At 41.1% G+C, this 14,725-nt stretch overlaps 1 protein-coding gene across 3 annotated transcripts in view; it reads left to right on the forward strand.

Annotated features, from left to right (window-relative positions):
- BAIAP2L1 (BAR/IMD domain containing adaptor protein 2 like 1) overlaps window positions 1–14,721 on the forward strand; it is a 64,663-nt gene extending 49,942 nt beyond the window's left edge. For all 3 annotated transcript variants that reach the window (XM_081169565.1, XM_081169566.1, XM_081169564.1), the window contains 4 exons: window positions 780–857; window positions 1,596–1,773; window positions 8,518–8,558; window positions 10,626–14,721. In XM_081169565.1, coding sequence (XP_081025691.1) covers window positions 780–857; window positions 1,596–1,773; window positions 8,518–8,558; window positions 10,626–10,701 — 373 coding nt within the window. In that variant the 3' untranslated portion in view covers window positions 10,702–14,721. The remainder of the gene's footprint in view (window positions 1–779; window positions 858–1,595; window positions 1,774–8,517; window positions 8,559–10,625) is intronic.
- Window positions 14,722–14,725: the final 4 nt, after the last annotated feature.

Here is a 14,725-nt window from a genome sequence, read left to right on the forward strand (position 1 = left end):
GATGAGAAGAGAGTTTTAAAGCAGTGGAGCTCCCCATCCCCCACCCTCGTTATATTGTTAATGATGCTTAAATGTTCTGGATGCTGTCAGCTGTAGGAATGCCAGGCGGACCTACAGAGAAATTTTGATGCAGGAGCAGTTTTGTAATTTTAAAATCAGAATTAAGAACCCCAAGCATATTTGAAGGATCACCTGTCTCTATACATGCCTGCCCTGATTTTAATATCTTCAATAGAAGATGTACTGTAGGTCTTCAGAGTATCTGAGATGAAGACAGTAAGAGATACCAGAGAGAGGCCTAATTGGTGGTGGGAGCCCAGTTGCGTATTTCTGTCCCCATGCAGGTTTGCCTGCCACTTACAGTATTGCCCTTTTGGCACCAGGCAAGGTGCATTTTTATTTTCCAGAGCTTTTTAGCTACAGCTTCAATCCCATTGACTGCATTATGCTGCTTTTTATGCCCTTTTCATTTAAGTTTTTGCATTTACGTTTTAATGTCATTGCCTTTTTAAAATAAACCATCCTGGGAATATGATAGAAGCATCCTGCGTCTCACAGTGGCACAGTAGATGTTTCTAGAAAACCCACAATCAGGACATGAGCTCCCTTCCCCTGCTGTTCTCCAGCAACTGGAACTCAACTGTATCCTGCCTCTGATCCTAGAGGGAGCATGGAGCAATCCTGGCGCATCTACTGCTATTGCATACAGTGCAGTTGCTTTAAAGGATACAAATTGGAGCTTCCATAAGGTGGTAATTTATTATTATGTTCCATTCTAGAAAAGGATGGTTCCCATCATCATACACAAAGCCTCTGGAAGAACCAGTGGAGGAGGCGATTCGTGTGCCAGTGCCAAGGTAATACTATTTCCCCTAGGATTTATATAACACATTTGAACACTTTCAAGGGATGTGCTTTTAAAACAAAAGATAAGAGCAGTCTCCCCAAATATAACTATAGACTCAGCTGTACAGCTGCAAATAAAACGTTTTAAATGTATTGTAAGGCACAATATACAAATGTGACACTAGGTGGTGACAGTGAGCTATGCCAAATGCAATGTATTTTTCAAAACGTTTTTTAAAAAAAGCATTTTCACAGTGTTTTTTATATGTGAGTAGATTCCATCTATGATCTTGCTTAAACGTTATTGCTTACTTTTATACCTTTATTTATGTCCCATCTTGTCATATTTAGAGCACTCTAACCAACCCTAAATAAGTATCCCCATTGAAATTAATGGAACTACCCCATTCTACATTAGTTATTATATCTTTATCCATTGCAATTTTCTGAGCATAAACAAAGTTTTAAGGAGCACAGATGCGCAGTAGTTTTGACCCTTCAGCACATTCTTCTGCCTATCATTCTTCTTGAGTTGGCTATATGTCTTGCTAGATTAGCTATACTTCACATTCCTAATTCCAAACAGAAAGACAGGGTTTCTGCCCCTCAGAAAAATATAATATCCGAAGGCTCTATCTATAAAAATCAACTGCTCTAACCGCAAGGAGCAAAAAGGAAATTCACAGTGAGCTGGAACTGCCCTGCTCATTGTTTCTATTAATTTTAATGGTTGGTTTTCTTCCCTTTAGCCCTGCACATATCCGAAGCATCAGCTCAGTAAACTTAGCAGAGAGAGGTACGGTTATCCTTCCCCCACCAGATTACTTGGTACCTGGACAAACAAGAGCAACTTCAGAAGCAAGGCTGGAATCTTCTAAAAGTTCTACTCTGAAAGCACCAGTAGCCAAACCAGAAAGTACCTCTCTTGTGAGTATACCTGTGAATTTGCATGCTGCCTTCTGAAGCATTGTTTAGTTTTGTGCAAATCTCAATGAACATGGAAATATCCTCATGAAATATGAGATTATATCCACCTCTCTTTCATATATTTGACTTCATAATAGCAACCAGTTAGTAGCATTTCTCTGGAACATAGTCTTAAAAAATATTTGGGGGAAATGCATATTACATATTTATTTTTAATCTTCCTTGAAAGGTTTCATGTGCTTTCCTATAACAGGTTTGTTTAGAGCTAAAGCACACACAATGGGACAGATTACTTACAAGTCCTAAATGTATGTAATTCCATAGCAAATTTTCTCTTGATTCCAGATGTACATCTTTCCATCAAATTAATTGCTAGACAGGGTTCTCAGCTAGTTACTGTACCTGAATTAAATGGAGAACCAGTAGGACAGAATTAAATATTTAATAGCTACAGTAACTTTAATTAGCATTTCAGGTGTCAGGTGTTTGAACTGGATAAGAGATCAAGTGGAATGCATCCTACCTTCTTGTTGATCAAATCGCATGCCACTAAAATCCTGGTATAAAATTGGAATCTGCAACATAGTCTGAGTACTGTTGTCAATATGTAGCTTTTTAAAATTAGTGACAAAAGTGTGCAATCAAAAATGTGGAAGGTATTTAAAGGCAAATGCATAGATAGGCATTTTCAAGTCACTTTTCAAAATAGATTAATCATCTATAAAACATTATTAGATTATATTCCATATTAGTCCTACGCTGAGAAGACCCACTAAAATTAATGTAAATGGCTGACTTAGATCTGTTAATTTAAATGGGTTTACTCTGAGTAAAGCTTTGTTAGATGCAACCTATTATTAATTTCATTTTTGTATCCCTCCTTTTCTCCTGAAGGAGCCCAAGAAAGCTAAGAATAACCATACAGAGTAAATCAATACAAACCAAAATCAGCAACTAAAGCAAAATGTAGCAGGCAGCATTTTTTTTTAACTGCGCTCCAGCTATGCACCAAAGGCATGAGGGAACCAATATGTTTTCAGTTGTCATCTGAAAGATGGCAATGTAAGGGAGTACTGAATCTCCGCCAAGAAGAGTTCCACAAATGGGGTACTGCCACTGAGCAGGTCCTTCTTCACCATTCCTTCTGGCTTACAGCATCCAAAAACCTGATAATTATATAATGCTTTTCTCTCCGTCTTATATGCTGCTTTCCCTGCACACACAAACACACCCCAAAGTGCTAGGTTGCTACCAAATCATAAATACACAGAAAATGCAGAAGACATCAAATGTACCGGTATCTGCATTCCAGTTACAAGCATAATGACTTGTGACTAGAAACAGTTCAAATAAGTACCCCAAAAACATCAGCAAATCTCTAAAGGCTTTCTTAAAAGAGGGAGACCTTGCAGGCTGAAGAAAGTTATTCTGGACCATCAAATTCCAGACTTTCGTAGTTCTCAAAACTGGGTGATCACTTTTTGTATACAGAGAGTCACACTTGCGGGGAGAAATACAAACAGCTTGAGTTGTTTCATTCCAGTTGTTGGGCATTATGTGAAAGCACATTCTCCAGAGCACATCCCATTGGGAGCAATGAGAGCCGTGCAGATCCGGAGCAGTGCTCTTACTGATACCCCATTTACTCCAGAAAGCTTGTTCAAGAGAACATCCTTGTGGATTGTGCCTACTGTTTTGTTTAACCCAGGAGGAAAAAGAGGCTGACTTTTTTCATCCTAATCAGTGCGGCTAAATTACTTAACATTGGCTTAGTCTCTGATACAGTATAAAATAGTGGTCGTTCACCTTTTTTTGGATCACATTCTCCCGTGGTCAACCCTCCAGGGGGCAAACTGTAAATGTGGGTGTTACTAATTTAAAAAAAAAGATTGTTTTATTTTATTTGGGGGGTTCTTGGAAGGGTCATATTAACCCTTTCACATTACAGAATCACAGCAGGGAACCCACAGGAATGGTCAGTAATAAGAATATATTTTTTAATGACATATGGGTGAGTGAGCGGCTTGGGTGGCCACAAAAAGACCTTTTGGCAACACAGTATCTAACTGGGGTGCCTATAGGAGTATCAATAAACTTTTTTTTAATTTTAAAAAGATAAATTTGAATTATAAGGTGTTTGAAGGGTCACAAAAAAACCTTTGGCAGCAGTGAGACAATGACGTGATTCTTACCCAGTCAGCAAGAGTTTTCACATGGCAGAAGAACAGTTAAATATCCACTTATACTATGCTTTAGTATTACAAGAATAAGCCTCACAGTGTCTAAGGCAGGGGTCTGCAACCTTTAAGACAAAAAGAGCCACTTGGACCCGTTTCCGAAGAAAAAACAACAACTGGGAGCCGCAAAACCATTGCAACATTTAAAACAAATATATCTCCGGAGCCACGATCTGACAGCGGGCGGGAAGGTGACGTCGGGACGGTGCGTGACTAACGCACGCACCGCCCCCATGCGACGTCACAGCCAGTACAGCGCCCGCCACAGTGAGGAGTGTCGGGGCGCACAATGCGCCTCCTCCCCTCGCTAGTATCCGCCCCGGAGCCGCAGCAAAGATGTAAAAGAGCCACATGCGGCTCCGGAGCCGCGGGTTGCAGACCCCTGGTCTAAGGCGTGTATGTTCCATACACAGTCTTTCCTCTCTGGTGCAGCAGCAAAATCAAAGCTTCTGTCTTAGTTAAACCGTAGTTTGGCATGAACCCTAAACCATCACCATTCTTAATTCTGCTTAGTTGAAACAATACATTTTTGAACCAAAGTTCATGAAGCTTGTTTATTTCAATTAGCCACCATTAAGATTAATCACACTTTTTTCCAGACTTGGATGATACAGCAAGCTTCAGTTAATGTAAAACAGAAGCAAACACTTCCAAACTCCTCCTTGTGGCCATGTTGGAAGGGGTGGGGACTGTCTGAGGCTCACTGCAGCTCATTCTCCTAACACTAAACTATGGGATACTGTTAAATCTAAGCTGGCCCATATTTTGTCATGCTTTGCAGTCTTAGCTTCTTTTGGATAAAAGAAAAAGTCTTAACCATTGTGCAGTGTCAGAATTCTATATTGACTCACTTAGGTCTGCGGTCAGCTAGTGAGACTAATTTGATCAACAAATAATCCTTTAACAGCAATCATGAGAGCAAGAGTTTTACAGATTTATTAGACTGGAGAAAGTTGCTAAGCAAGCAGTACAGGGAGTTCTTTGTGATTTGTTTGACAAGCAAAGAGGTGACTAGAGCCCAGCTAAATTACTGTATGAATTGAGCATCATTGGACTGTATTTCTTGCCATTAATTTACCCCAGTATATTCTGGAGGGACTCATCTTTGGAAAGGCATTTTATGAGGACATAGAAAAATTAACAGGCCATTCTAAGCTGTGTAACTTGAATATGGAACCAAATGCTATTGTGCAAATTAGAGTACTGGTGGCAGGAGAGGTGGTCAGGCAGTCCCCTTCATTTTTAAAATTATATCCGCTGATTAATAAAACAACATCCATTAAATTAAAGGAACACTGAAGTAAAACAATAGAACAGCATTCATTAAAACTACAGTCAAGCAACACAAGAGTTCAATTAAAATGAGCCTGTAGGAGCTGGCCCTACTACTGTCATGTGACATCAGTGGGCCTAGTTTGGGCCTGATCCGCTTGCCACACCTTCAGTTTGTAAGCTGCCTTTTATGAAAGGGCTGCAAGTGGGATCATGCCTTGCCACTCTGTTCAGCTGCTTCCCTGTCTTTCCCCCCTCTGGGGACTCAAGGTGAGTTAAAGATAAGCTATGTTGATGTATATCAACATAGTCGAGTGAGTGCTGGCAGTAATTCATGTTTCATTAAATATGTCGCTTTTAGACTGCTCATTTCTCTCAGGTATTTTAACACTCAGAAATAATGGGATTGCTTGCAGGGAAACATATCGACATCTTCTCTTTTTTTGCATTGATTTATAGAGTTAATTTATTCTCTCTCTGTGTACCATAGGTTATAATAAAATGAAACCTATATTAGCATATGTTTGTGTGAGAGGATGATACATTCTGTTGAAATGGCAGGATTACTCTTCCATTGTCCTTGCTGTGACTACATTTGTAGCCTTGTGAGAGAACTGCAGTGCCACCTTCTGGGTACAGAGGGTTGTTGCACCTTAAAAGGTAAAGGAACCCCTGACCATTAAGTCCAGTTGTGGATGACTCTGGGGTTGCAGCGCTCATCTCGCTTTACTGGTCGAGGGAGCCGGCGTTTGTCCGCAGACAGCATGACTAAGCCGCTTCTGGCAAACCAGAGCAGCGCACGGAAACGCCATTTACCTTCCTGCCAGAGCGGAACCTATTTATCTACTTCCACTTTGACGTGCTTTCGAACTGCTCGGTTGGCAGGAGCAGGGACCGGGTATCAACGGGAGCTCACTCCGTCGCAGGGATTCGAACTGCCAGCCTTCCGATCAGCAAGCCCTAGGCTCAGTGGTTTAGACTACAGTGCCTCCCGCATCCCTTATGCACATACAAAAATGGAAGTATGAAATTGGCAAGTTGAAGTCAAAAAATGTTCATGTTTTCTTAATATAGGGAGTTCATAATTGAGTAGAATGGTATGGTAGCTGATTCATATTCAACTATTTATTGGGCTTTATATAAATTATAACTAGCCTGTTTATAAATAAAGGCCTTTAAACTCCCCTCTCCAATTTAAACAATTTATTTAATGGATTTCTTCTAACTCACCCTTTTAAGGTGTGTGCCCTAAGTTTGGGAGCCTCTCCAGAGCAGCACTCCATAACATAGAAGGGGCTACTTTTGGAAGGAATCTTCTTCCCAGGGGCAAAAAGGAACACACTTTCTGCTTGTACAAGGGAATGGTTGTCACTTGTGATTACTCAATAAGCTCACAATGATCCCTTCCCTCTCTGTGTCCAGTACTGTTGTGCTGCATCTTTTGTCCTTGAGAAAAAGTGGCAAAAGGCATCCAGCCTAAACTCTGAAGAGAAGTAAAGCATAAAAAGATCTTAACAAATACACGAGTCTGAAATCTTGCTTGCTTAAGTGGTGCTTATGCAATGCCCTGGGCAGATCAAAGCACCATAGGTCTTACACATGCCTTCGTGGGAAAAGAAGGGCTGATGCAATTTGGCACCTAAAACAATGTCAAAAATATTGACACACAAGCTCCCCCTCAACACATTTCATGTATAGTCATACCTCCGTGAACGTCCACCCCCTCGATCGTCCACTTTGGCAGACATCCGCAACAAACCCAGAAGTACCAGAACGGGTTACTTCTGGGTTTGCCGCTATGCGCAGAAGCACAAAACCGCTCCACATGCACGCATAGAGCGACACTCTGTTCAGCATCTCTTTCGTCGAGCATCCGAGGCTCCGGAACGGATCCTGGACGCTCGACAAGGTACCACTGTATTTCATGGAATCGTAGAGTTGGAAGGGACCACGTGGGTCATCTTGTCCAACCCCCTGCAATGCAGGAATCTTTCGCCCAACGTGGGGCTCAAACCCACGATCCTAAGATTAAGAGGCTCATGCTCCACCAACTGTTAAGAAGCTTTTGTGCAAATATTTATTTATTAAATTTATACCCTGCCCTTCCTCCCAAGGGAGCCCGGGGCCACAAACATATCAGTGTTAAAAACAATACCATTAAAAACAAATTATCAACGTATTTAAAACACCTGAAAACTATCACCTGCTTTCACAGCAATAATTCCAAGGTTGCCAGGAACAACAGCTGTCAGCCGCCTAACGCCTCGGTAAACAGGAGTGTTTTAAAACTCTTCCTGAAAGGTAACAAAGAGGAAAACAAACACACCTCACCCAATATGTCATTCCAGGCACCCTAAGGCAGGCCTGCACAACAGTGTGTGGCCACACATCCTCCCAGAGGACTTGGTAAACTTGATAAATTCTTTTGCAAAGATCCGCCCAGCACCCCCAAATTAAGTTTAGTCACCCCTAAATTAACTTTTATTTGGGAGGGGGAGGCCAAAGTTGTTGACCTTTTTTAAGGGGGGGGCGAACTCAAAGTTGTTGAGCTTTTATTAATAGGGGAATCACTCACCTATAACAACAACCCAGCGGGAAAAAATGCTTTTGTTTCCTGACTTGTCGGGAATATTTGACGCTAGGGAGTAACAGAGCAACAAGGGTGGGGGTGAGGACTTTCGCTCCATTGCTTTTCACTGCCGCCAATCGAGAGGGACCGGTATACAGTAGGTATACATTTGGCACGCCCCCAGAATTTGGCGTCTGGGTGCCCTGCACCCCTTGCACCCCCGGGTAAAGATGGCCCTGCTTGTGGGCTGCTTTCAACTGGGGAAGTTGCAGGTCATACAGCTCTGCCCCAGGGAATCCACAGAACACTTGGCTTCTGACAACTGTGTTGCTTGTTAAGGTGCTGGTCCTATTTTATGTTGTTTGGCAGCAGCTAATAAGCAAATCTTCCCCAGTGAAACTGTGGTTTTAACCACAATGGCTATGGTTGAAAGATCCAGATGAAAGCCTGGTGAAATTTTTCCTGTGAATGTGTTTCTGCCATCCGCTTTGGCACCAATGTCAATGCATCTTTCTTGAAAGCCTTGATCTACTGCTAACAGTCACATTGAAATGGCAGCAACAGGAGGAAGTAGCAAATAATACCCACAAACCTATCTTCTTACCTTAATAGCATATAATTCCTGGTATTAAGTGCTTCATATTATGACTTTCTTTCCATTTTCAGAAACCTGACATGAATGGCATTATAAAACCACCTTTCCTAAGGTAGGAGTTTTATTTATTTTTTAAACATAATTAAGAGCATGAACCAATGTATAAGTCTTGAAAGGGGGGAATTGGATGGCTTGGGGATGCCCCCCCCCCTGCCATAGACTCTTGCAAATGATTCAGATTACCCTATTGGCTTTTCAGGAAATGAGTTGAAATTATCTAAGTTGCCGTATTGCTTCTGGAAGAGCAAACAATGACAGGTGAATTGATTCAGCAGCAAACCTCAGTCCTATAGTGCAGGCAAATGCAGTGCTAGATCTGACTCTCATGGTGTCTGCTCAGATTTTTCCTGGGTAGTATTTTATGCTGAAAGTAGAGTGGGGGCTGAAAACAGGGTAAGATTAAATAAGCAGCAGTGAGCGCTGTTATGCAGAACAATATGGGGAACTTGCTTTCTTGTTCTATGTAAATGAGCCCTCCCTGTTGACCTGTTATCAGTTCCATTTTAAGCTAAAACAAATTATAATTGAGATTCTACAATCTCAATTTATACTTCAGACAAGCAGTTATGAAAGAGAAGTGCGTGGCCAGTAATGATTTTTAAAAGTTTAACTGGGTCATCCTATTTTATTTTTACTTTATGTATTTAAGAAACTCTGTAAAGCCAGCTAGAAAGTTGCTTTGAGAACAAAGCACCAGGCTGTGGCTCAAGGTCAGCAGTGCCAGTGTGGCTAACCAGATTCCTGAACCATACATGCAATGATGCTGGTACCATGGAGCCAGTGTGGTAGTGTAGTTAGCATGTGAAACTGTGGTCAAGGAGCCCCATGTTCTAACCCCTGTTGGCTCATGAAGCTTCCTGCATTATCTTGGGAGTCATTCCCTCTCAACACACTGGAGAGCCAGTGTGGTGTAGTGGTTAAGAGCGGTAGTCTCGTAATCTGGGGAACCGGGTTCGCGTCTCCGCTCCTCCACATGCAGCTGCTGGGTGACCTTGGGCCAGTCACACTTCTTTGAAGTCTCTCAGCCCCACTCACCTCACAGAGTGTTTGTTGTGGGGGAGGAAGGGAAAGGAGATTGTTAGCCGCTTTGAGACTCCTTAGGGTAATGATAAAGCGGGATATCAAATCCAAACTACTCCTCCTCCTCTTCTTCTTCTTCTTCTTCTTCTTCTTCTTCTTCTTCTTCTTCTTCTTCTCAACCTAACCTACCCCTCAGAGCTTACTTGTAGTAAACGGGAAAGATGGAAAGCACCAAGCCCATTGCCTTATGCTCCCCTAGCTCCTTGGAGGAGGGGGCATTTGGTATAATAAACACAAATACTCAAGTGGTTTTATCATCCCTTGTGAGGCTAGACTGGAGTATACATTTATGGGAGGAGAATGAAAGTTGGCCCTTAGATCATTCCTCCTCGATAAGTACCTTGTTGAGTTCCACAATAAAGTGTTACAATATACTTTCAGCATGTTTATACTGCCTTTCAGGCAAGCCTCATAAAGTGGTTTACATAAAATTATTAAGGCATCAGTGAACTGTGTTGTTCGCTTCCTTCCCAGGCTTCTCTAAATAAAAAGATCACGTCGCCTCTGGCATTCTACTCCACTACCCTCAATAACTACCACCACCTTGCAATGGTCACCTGGAGAACCTTAGAATCATATCATTGCAGAGCTGGAAGGGGCCACAAGGGTCATTTAGTCCAAACGCCTGCAAAGCAGGAACCTTTTGTCCAGCGTGGGGCTGGAACCCACAATCCCGAGATTAAGTGTCTCATGCTACACTGGCTGAGCTATCCTTTCTCCCTAATGAAAGTGGAGAGAGACATGGCTTCTCCTTTTCTGGGTCACAACTGAATGTGTGGTCCCCAGCTGCCATCTCTTCTTCCCAGCAGCAGGTCCAAGTGGAAAGGGCAGGGGGATTGGGCATTAGACGGCTATAATCCTCAGTCAAACCCAGGAGATTTGACTTCTGCTGTTAGGTTTTTTAAAGCTGTAACAGGTCTTTTCTAAATGCCTGCCCCCTCACCCCCCAATTTTGTCAAAATTATAAGCTTCCTAACTACATATTTTGTATGGTTCCAAATACTGTAGTTAAAATTCTTGTGGGTTTTTTTTATTACAGTGGAGAAAATCCGTTTGCTACCGTGAAACTCCGACCAACAGTAACAAATGACCGATCCGCGCCAATACTTCGATGAACAACAGTAACCCTTTTTTACCCTTCCTTGTTAAACACAGTCTTCAGCAATATGATTTTCAAATGCTATCTGAAGTTGTTGTTTTTAAACATTATTTAAATGTAATTAATGTGTACAGTAGCACTGGAATGCTGACTTTTAAAAAATATTTTTGCTTCCTGTATCAGCTAATTATTGATGGGTTAAGATGCTTGAAAAATCTCTCCATATTACAGTGTGCCTTGTTTAGGAAGACAGAATTGTCAAAATAGGGAAGAGGTTTGAGTAAAATGTAATTACCAGCATAATTGATCATTTATTGCTCTGTGCAAGTTGTATTGATAAGTCCTATGGGTAAGTTCCAATTATTATTTAAGTTTGCTTGTACTGTTTACTTAGATACATGAATACGCTTAGCCGATTTTTAAATAGACAAGCCATTTTAAGGATTGCCTTAACATACGATAAAATACTATGTAAAGCAATAGTCTTTGTTTCTGCTGGGTAAGATAAATGTCTTAGATTAAAGTAAGAATAAATATTGATCTTCTGAATGTTCAGAGAAGTGTAATATCCTTAACATGGTTTGCAATATGCCAAAGCACAATATTATACTGTCTTCTTTTAGCAAGATTCTATTGAATAGGACTGATTGATACAAATTCTTTCAGTGATAAATAACTACAATTAGAAATCCTGGCTATTCCTTTGCTGTCTTGTCCCTTTTTCAGGAGCTGTATAAAGAATAATACTTCCAACACTACATATAAAAAGCACATGGATATATTTACATTTTACCTTTTTGATTATTACAGAATAACCAGGTAGCTTCAAGCCAATGTCTTAAAAAGTGGCTAAGGGAATTTTACAGAAAACGAATGTAGATTGACATTCCTCCACCATTTTCAGATGAACATAGAGACATTCTTGTGTGTACATACAAGTATTTAAGTGAGGTTGGGAGCATGGCCTGAGAGGCTGTTGTGGGTCAGGGAGTTGAACACACAGGGCCCAAGAGATTCAGTCAACAATTTTGGCAAGTGTTTGGCATGGTAAAAAAATGAGGGTTATCAAGCCACAAGGTGATCTTAAGTACTTAGCAGATACGTCTACCCTCTCTCTGCTTCTAGGTCATCTTGTATTTCATCCCAGATTGTTGATAATGCAGGGCAAACCACTATTTTCAAAAGTGCAAGGTAGAAAATGCATTTGTATATAATTGGATCCGTTCTTGCACATTCAGCATTATAGGTGCTTCTGAGCTTTACACAGAACTCTTCATGCCATGATTCTGATGAACAGTTCTGAAGACTGCATGTTGTTTTGCCTATAAAAGTTGCTCAGTTAAATACCTTGCCTGTTACATATACAAACTATGGAACAAATGCAGTTTTTAAGAAGGGGACTCTTTTTTTTAGCTCAAACCTATGTTTAATTTTTAATCAAAACTTAAATCAAAATCTCTGACCATTTGTTTACAAGCTGGGAGTGGACACACACTAGAAGTCATTGTTTTTTATTAAGTTTCATCTTTGAAATTAGCACACCTATAAGAAGTGGAATGCGGTGCTGAACACCTCTAAGTGTATGCACATAACGTGTGGGACTTTAGATGCAACATGCTTAACTTTCCATCAATCTGCAAAGTCTGCTACTCTAAGATACCATTTCTTTGCTTCTCTATTTGTGGAGGTATTTGGTTACTTGCTGGCCTCTTCTACAAGCTTTTAGCAACCACAACAGACAGGGAATGTGCCAAAACAACTGACCTGAACAATAAAGGGAAAGAGAGTTAATGGCTATAACAAAACATGACTTGAGATTTCAAACTGGTCTATTCCACTCTTTAGCTCTGCAAGATTCAGTTTATGCCTGTTTTGGGGTGACTGGTAAAAGGAGGGTGGAAAACAATCTCTCTTATCTCAACATAAATGTTACATGCCAGCTATTTTGCTTCCTAAAGTCAGAAGTTATGTGATCAATTAATTTTTGGTGTTGTCATTTGTATCACATACACAGAGTTTTATAGGCAACTTTGGTAGTCAGCTGTTCTCAGGGTTTCAGCTTTAACTATTTTGGACAGGGCAGGGCTCTAAAAGTGTGGCTGACAATTTAAATCAGACCAGCTGGAGGCTAAGTGGGGATGGGTGAGTGATGTAAAACATCTGAGCGGCACTAGGGTTGGGAAAACAGTTAAAATAGGACCCTGATGTAGAATCAACTCTCCCTATAGCCATAAAGCTCACCGTGTGACTCTGAAACAGTAACTATCTCTTGGTGTAACCTACCTCACAGAACTGTTGTAAAGAGAAATGGGAATGGGGTAGAATCATATGCTGCTGTGAACTTTGGAAGACAGGATGTAAATGTAACTACCAATGACAACTACGTAGAAAAAGTACTATGAAAATATACTCTGTCACATCAAAGATTGGGGAACTTGTGGCCTCCAGATTTTTATCCACAAAATATAGTGAGTTTGGTTTTTGGGTACCCGAAGGGGGGGTTAATAACTATTTCTTAAAACAGCAGCAACACACAAATAGCTTTTGTATCTTTCAGAAGGAATTTTAGATGGGGCAGGTGAACTCTGATTTCAGTGTTCAATAAGACTAGGTATGTGCAGCCCCTTTGTGTATAAGCAAGTAGTTGTTTGGACTCGTGTCTTGTGAAAACATTTAAAAATTACTTTGGTGCACAAGTAGTTACCTAAGCAAATGGTCTTTTTTGCTAAACCAAATGCAGATGATTAAGGTTGCTTGGGAGCAATCATGTATTTGATCTTAAATACTAGCAGAAGCATCCCAGCAGGTACTGGAAGCCTTCTGTTCATAGTTGTGGCATGACTTCCAGCTGTAGTTCATGTCCGGTTTTGCTCCTGGTACGGGGGTAGCCATTCAGAGCAGGGCTAGCCAACAAGGTGCTTTCCAGAAGTTGTTAGCCAACCATCAGGGTTTGTAAGAGTTGTAGTTTATGCTGGCTGAGGCCGATAGGCTCTGGAAAGCATCACATTGGCGGCTTGATTGAGGGCAAGCAGCTTTTATATCTGCAAGGACTAACTAAATCTCTCAGTTTTAGATCAGAACCAGCAGTCCACAAGCATTAATGTGCGTGCATGTATTTTTCACTGCTCTGAGCTTCCATGCTTAAGTCTACAACCTTCATTGGAACAGACATTAGGGTTTTTATTAAATATTAAGAGTGCAAAGCACACACTCCCGGTCCCCTTTCCAGAAGCCAAGCTCTGAGCTGGCAGATCTTAACCTAGATTTAGAAAGGGGATGTGTGTCCTCTGGAATATGTTTAGCACTGATAACATCACAAGCAATGGGGTACATATAAGGCTGGACATCTAAGAAGCAGTGTTTGGAGCAATGCAGTTGCTTAAGATAATGTGCTGGTCAAATAAATGTAACTAGTGGTACCTTGTGACATGTTCTGTCAAGTATATCCAAAGATGTGGCACATGTCAAGCATTGTGTTAGAACTTGTAATACAGTGGTACCTCGGGATGCGAACGGAACGCGTTTCACCACTTCCGAGTGTGCGCGTGACATCATTTTGAGCGTCTGTGCATGTGCGAGCGGCAAAACCTGGAAGTAACGCGCTCTGTTACTCGAACGCATTCAACCCGAAGCACATTCAACTCAAGGTATGACTGTACTATCCATGAGATGTGTGCATTTCACATGTGAATTAAGGGCAAACCAGCTGACTCCTAGTTCACAGCATTCCTGACACACTTCATGTTAAACCAGTTTGCGGGATTTGGAGGCTGTTGGTTCAAAGAGGGGCAGAGCCTAATCAATATGCAGGCAGAGTACTTGCACCCCTGTATTCCCAGAAGTAGCTTTTTAGGTATGATGATGCTGAGACACAAATGTATGTGTGTAATGCATAAACTGTGTGTTGTATTCATGCTATATTTTTCATAAAAAAAACAAGTTGCAGAAAACAAATTTGTGTTTTAATTGTAACCTGCTTTGGGAACAACTGAAGAGCCAACTATAAATTTCAAATTAAATAAAGGTGGAGATGAAATTGG

The sequence above is a fragment of the Podarcis bocagei genome (assembly GCF_964188305.1).
Source record: "Podarcis bocagei genome assembly, chromosome: 14".
NCBI classification, from domain to species: domain Eukaryota; kingdom Metazoa; phylum Chordata; class Lepidosauria; order Squamata; family Lacertidae; genus Podarcis; species Podarcis bocagei.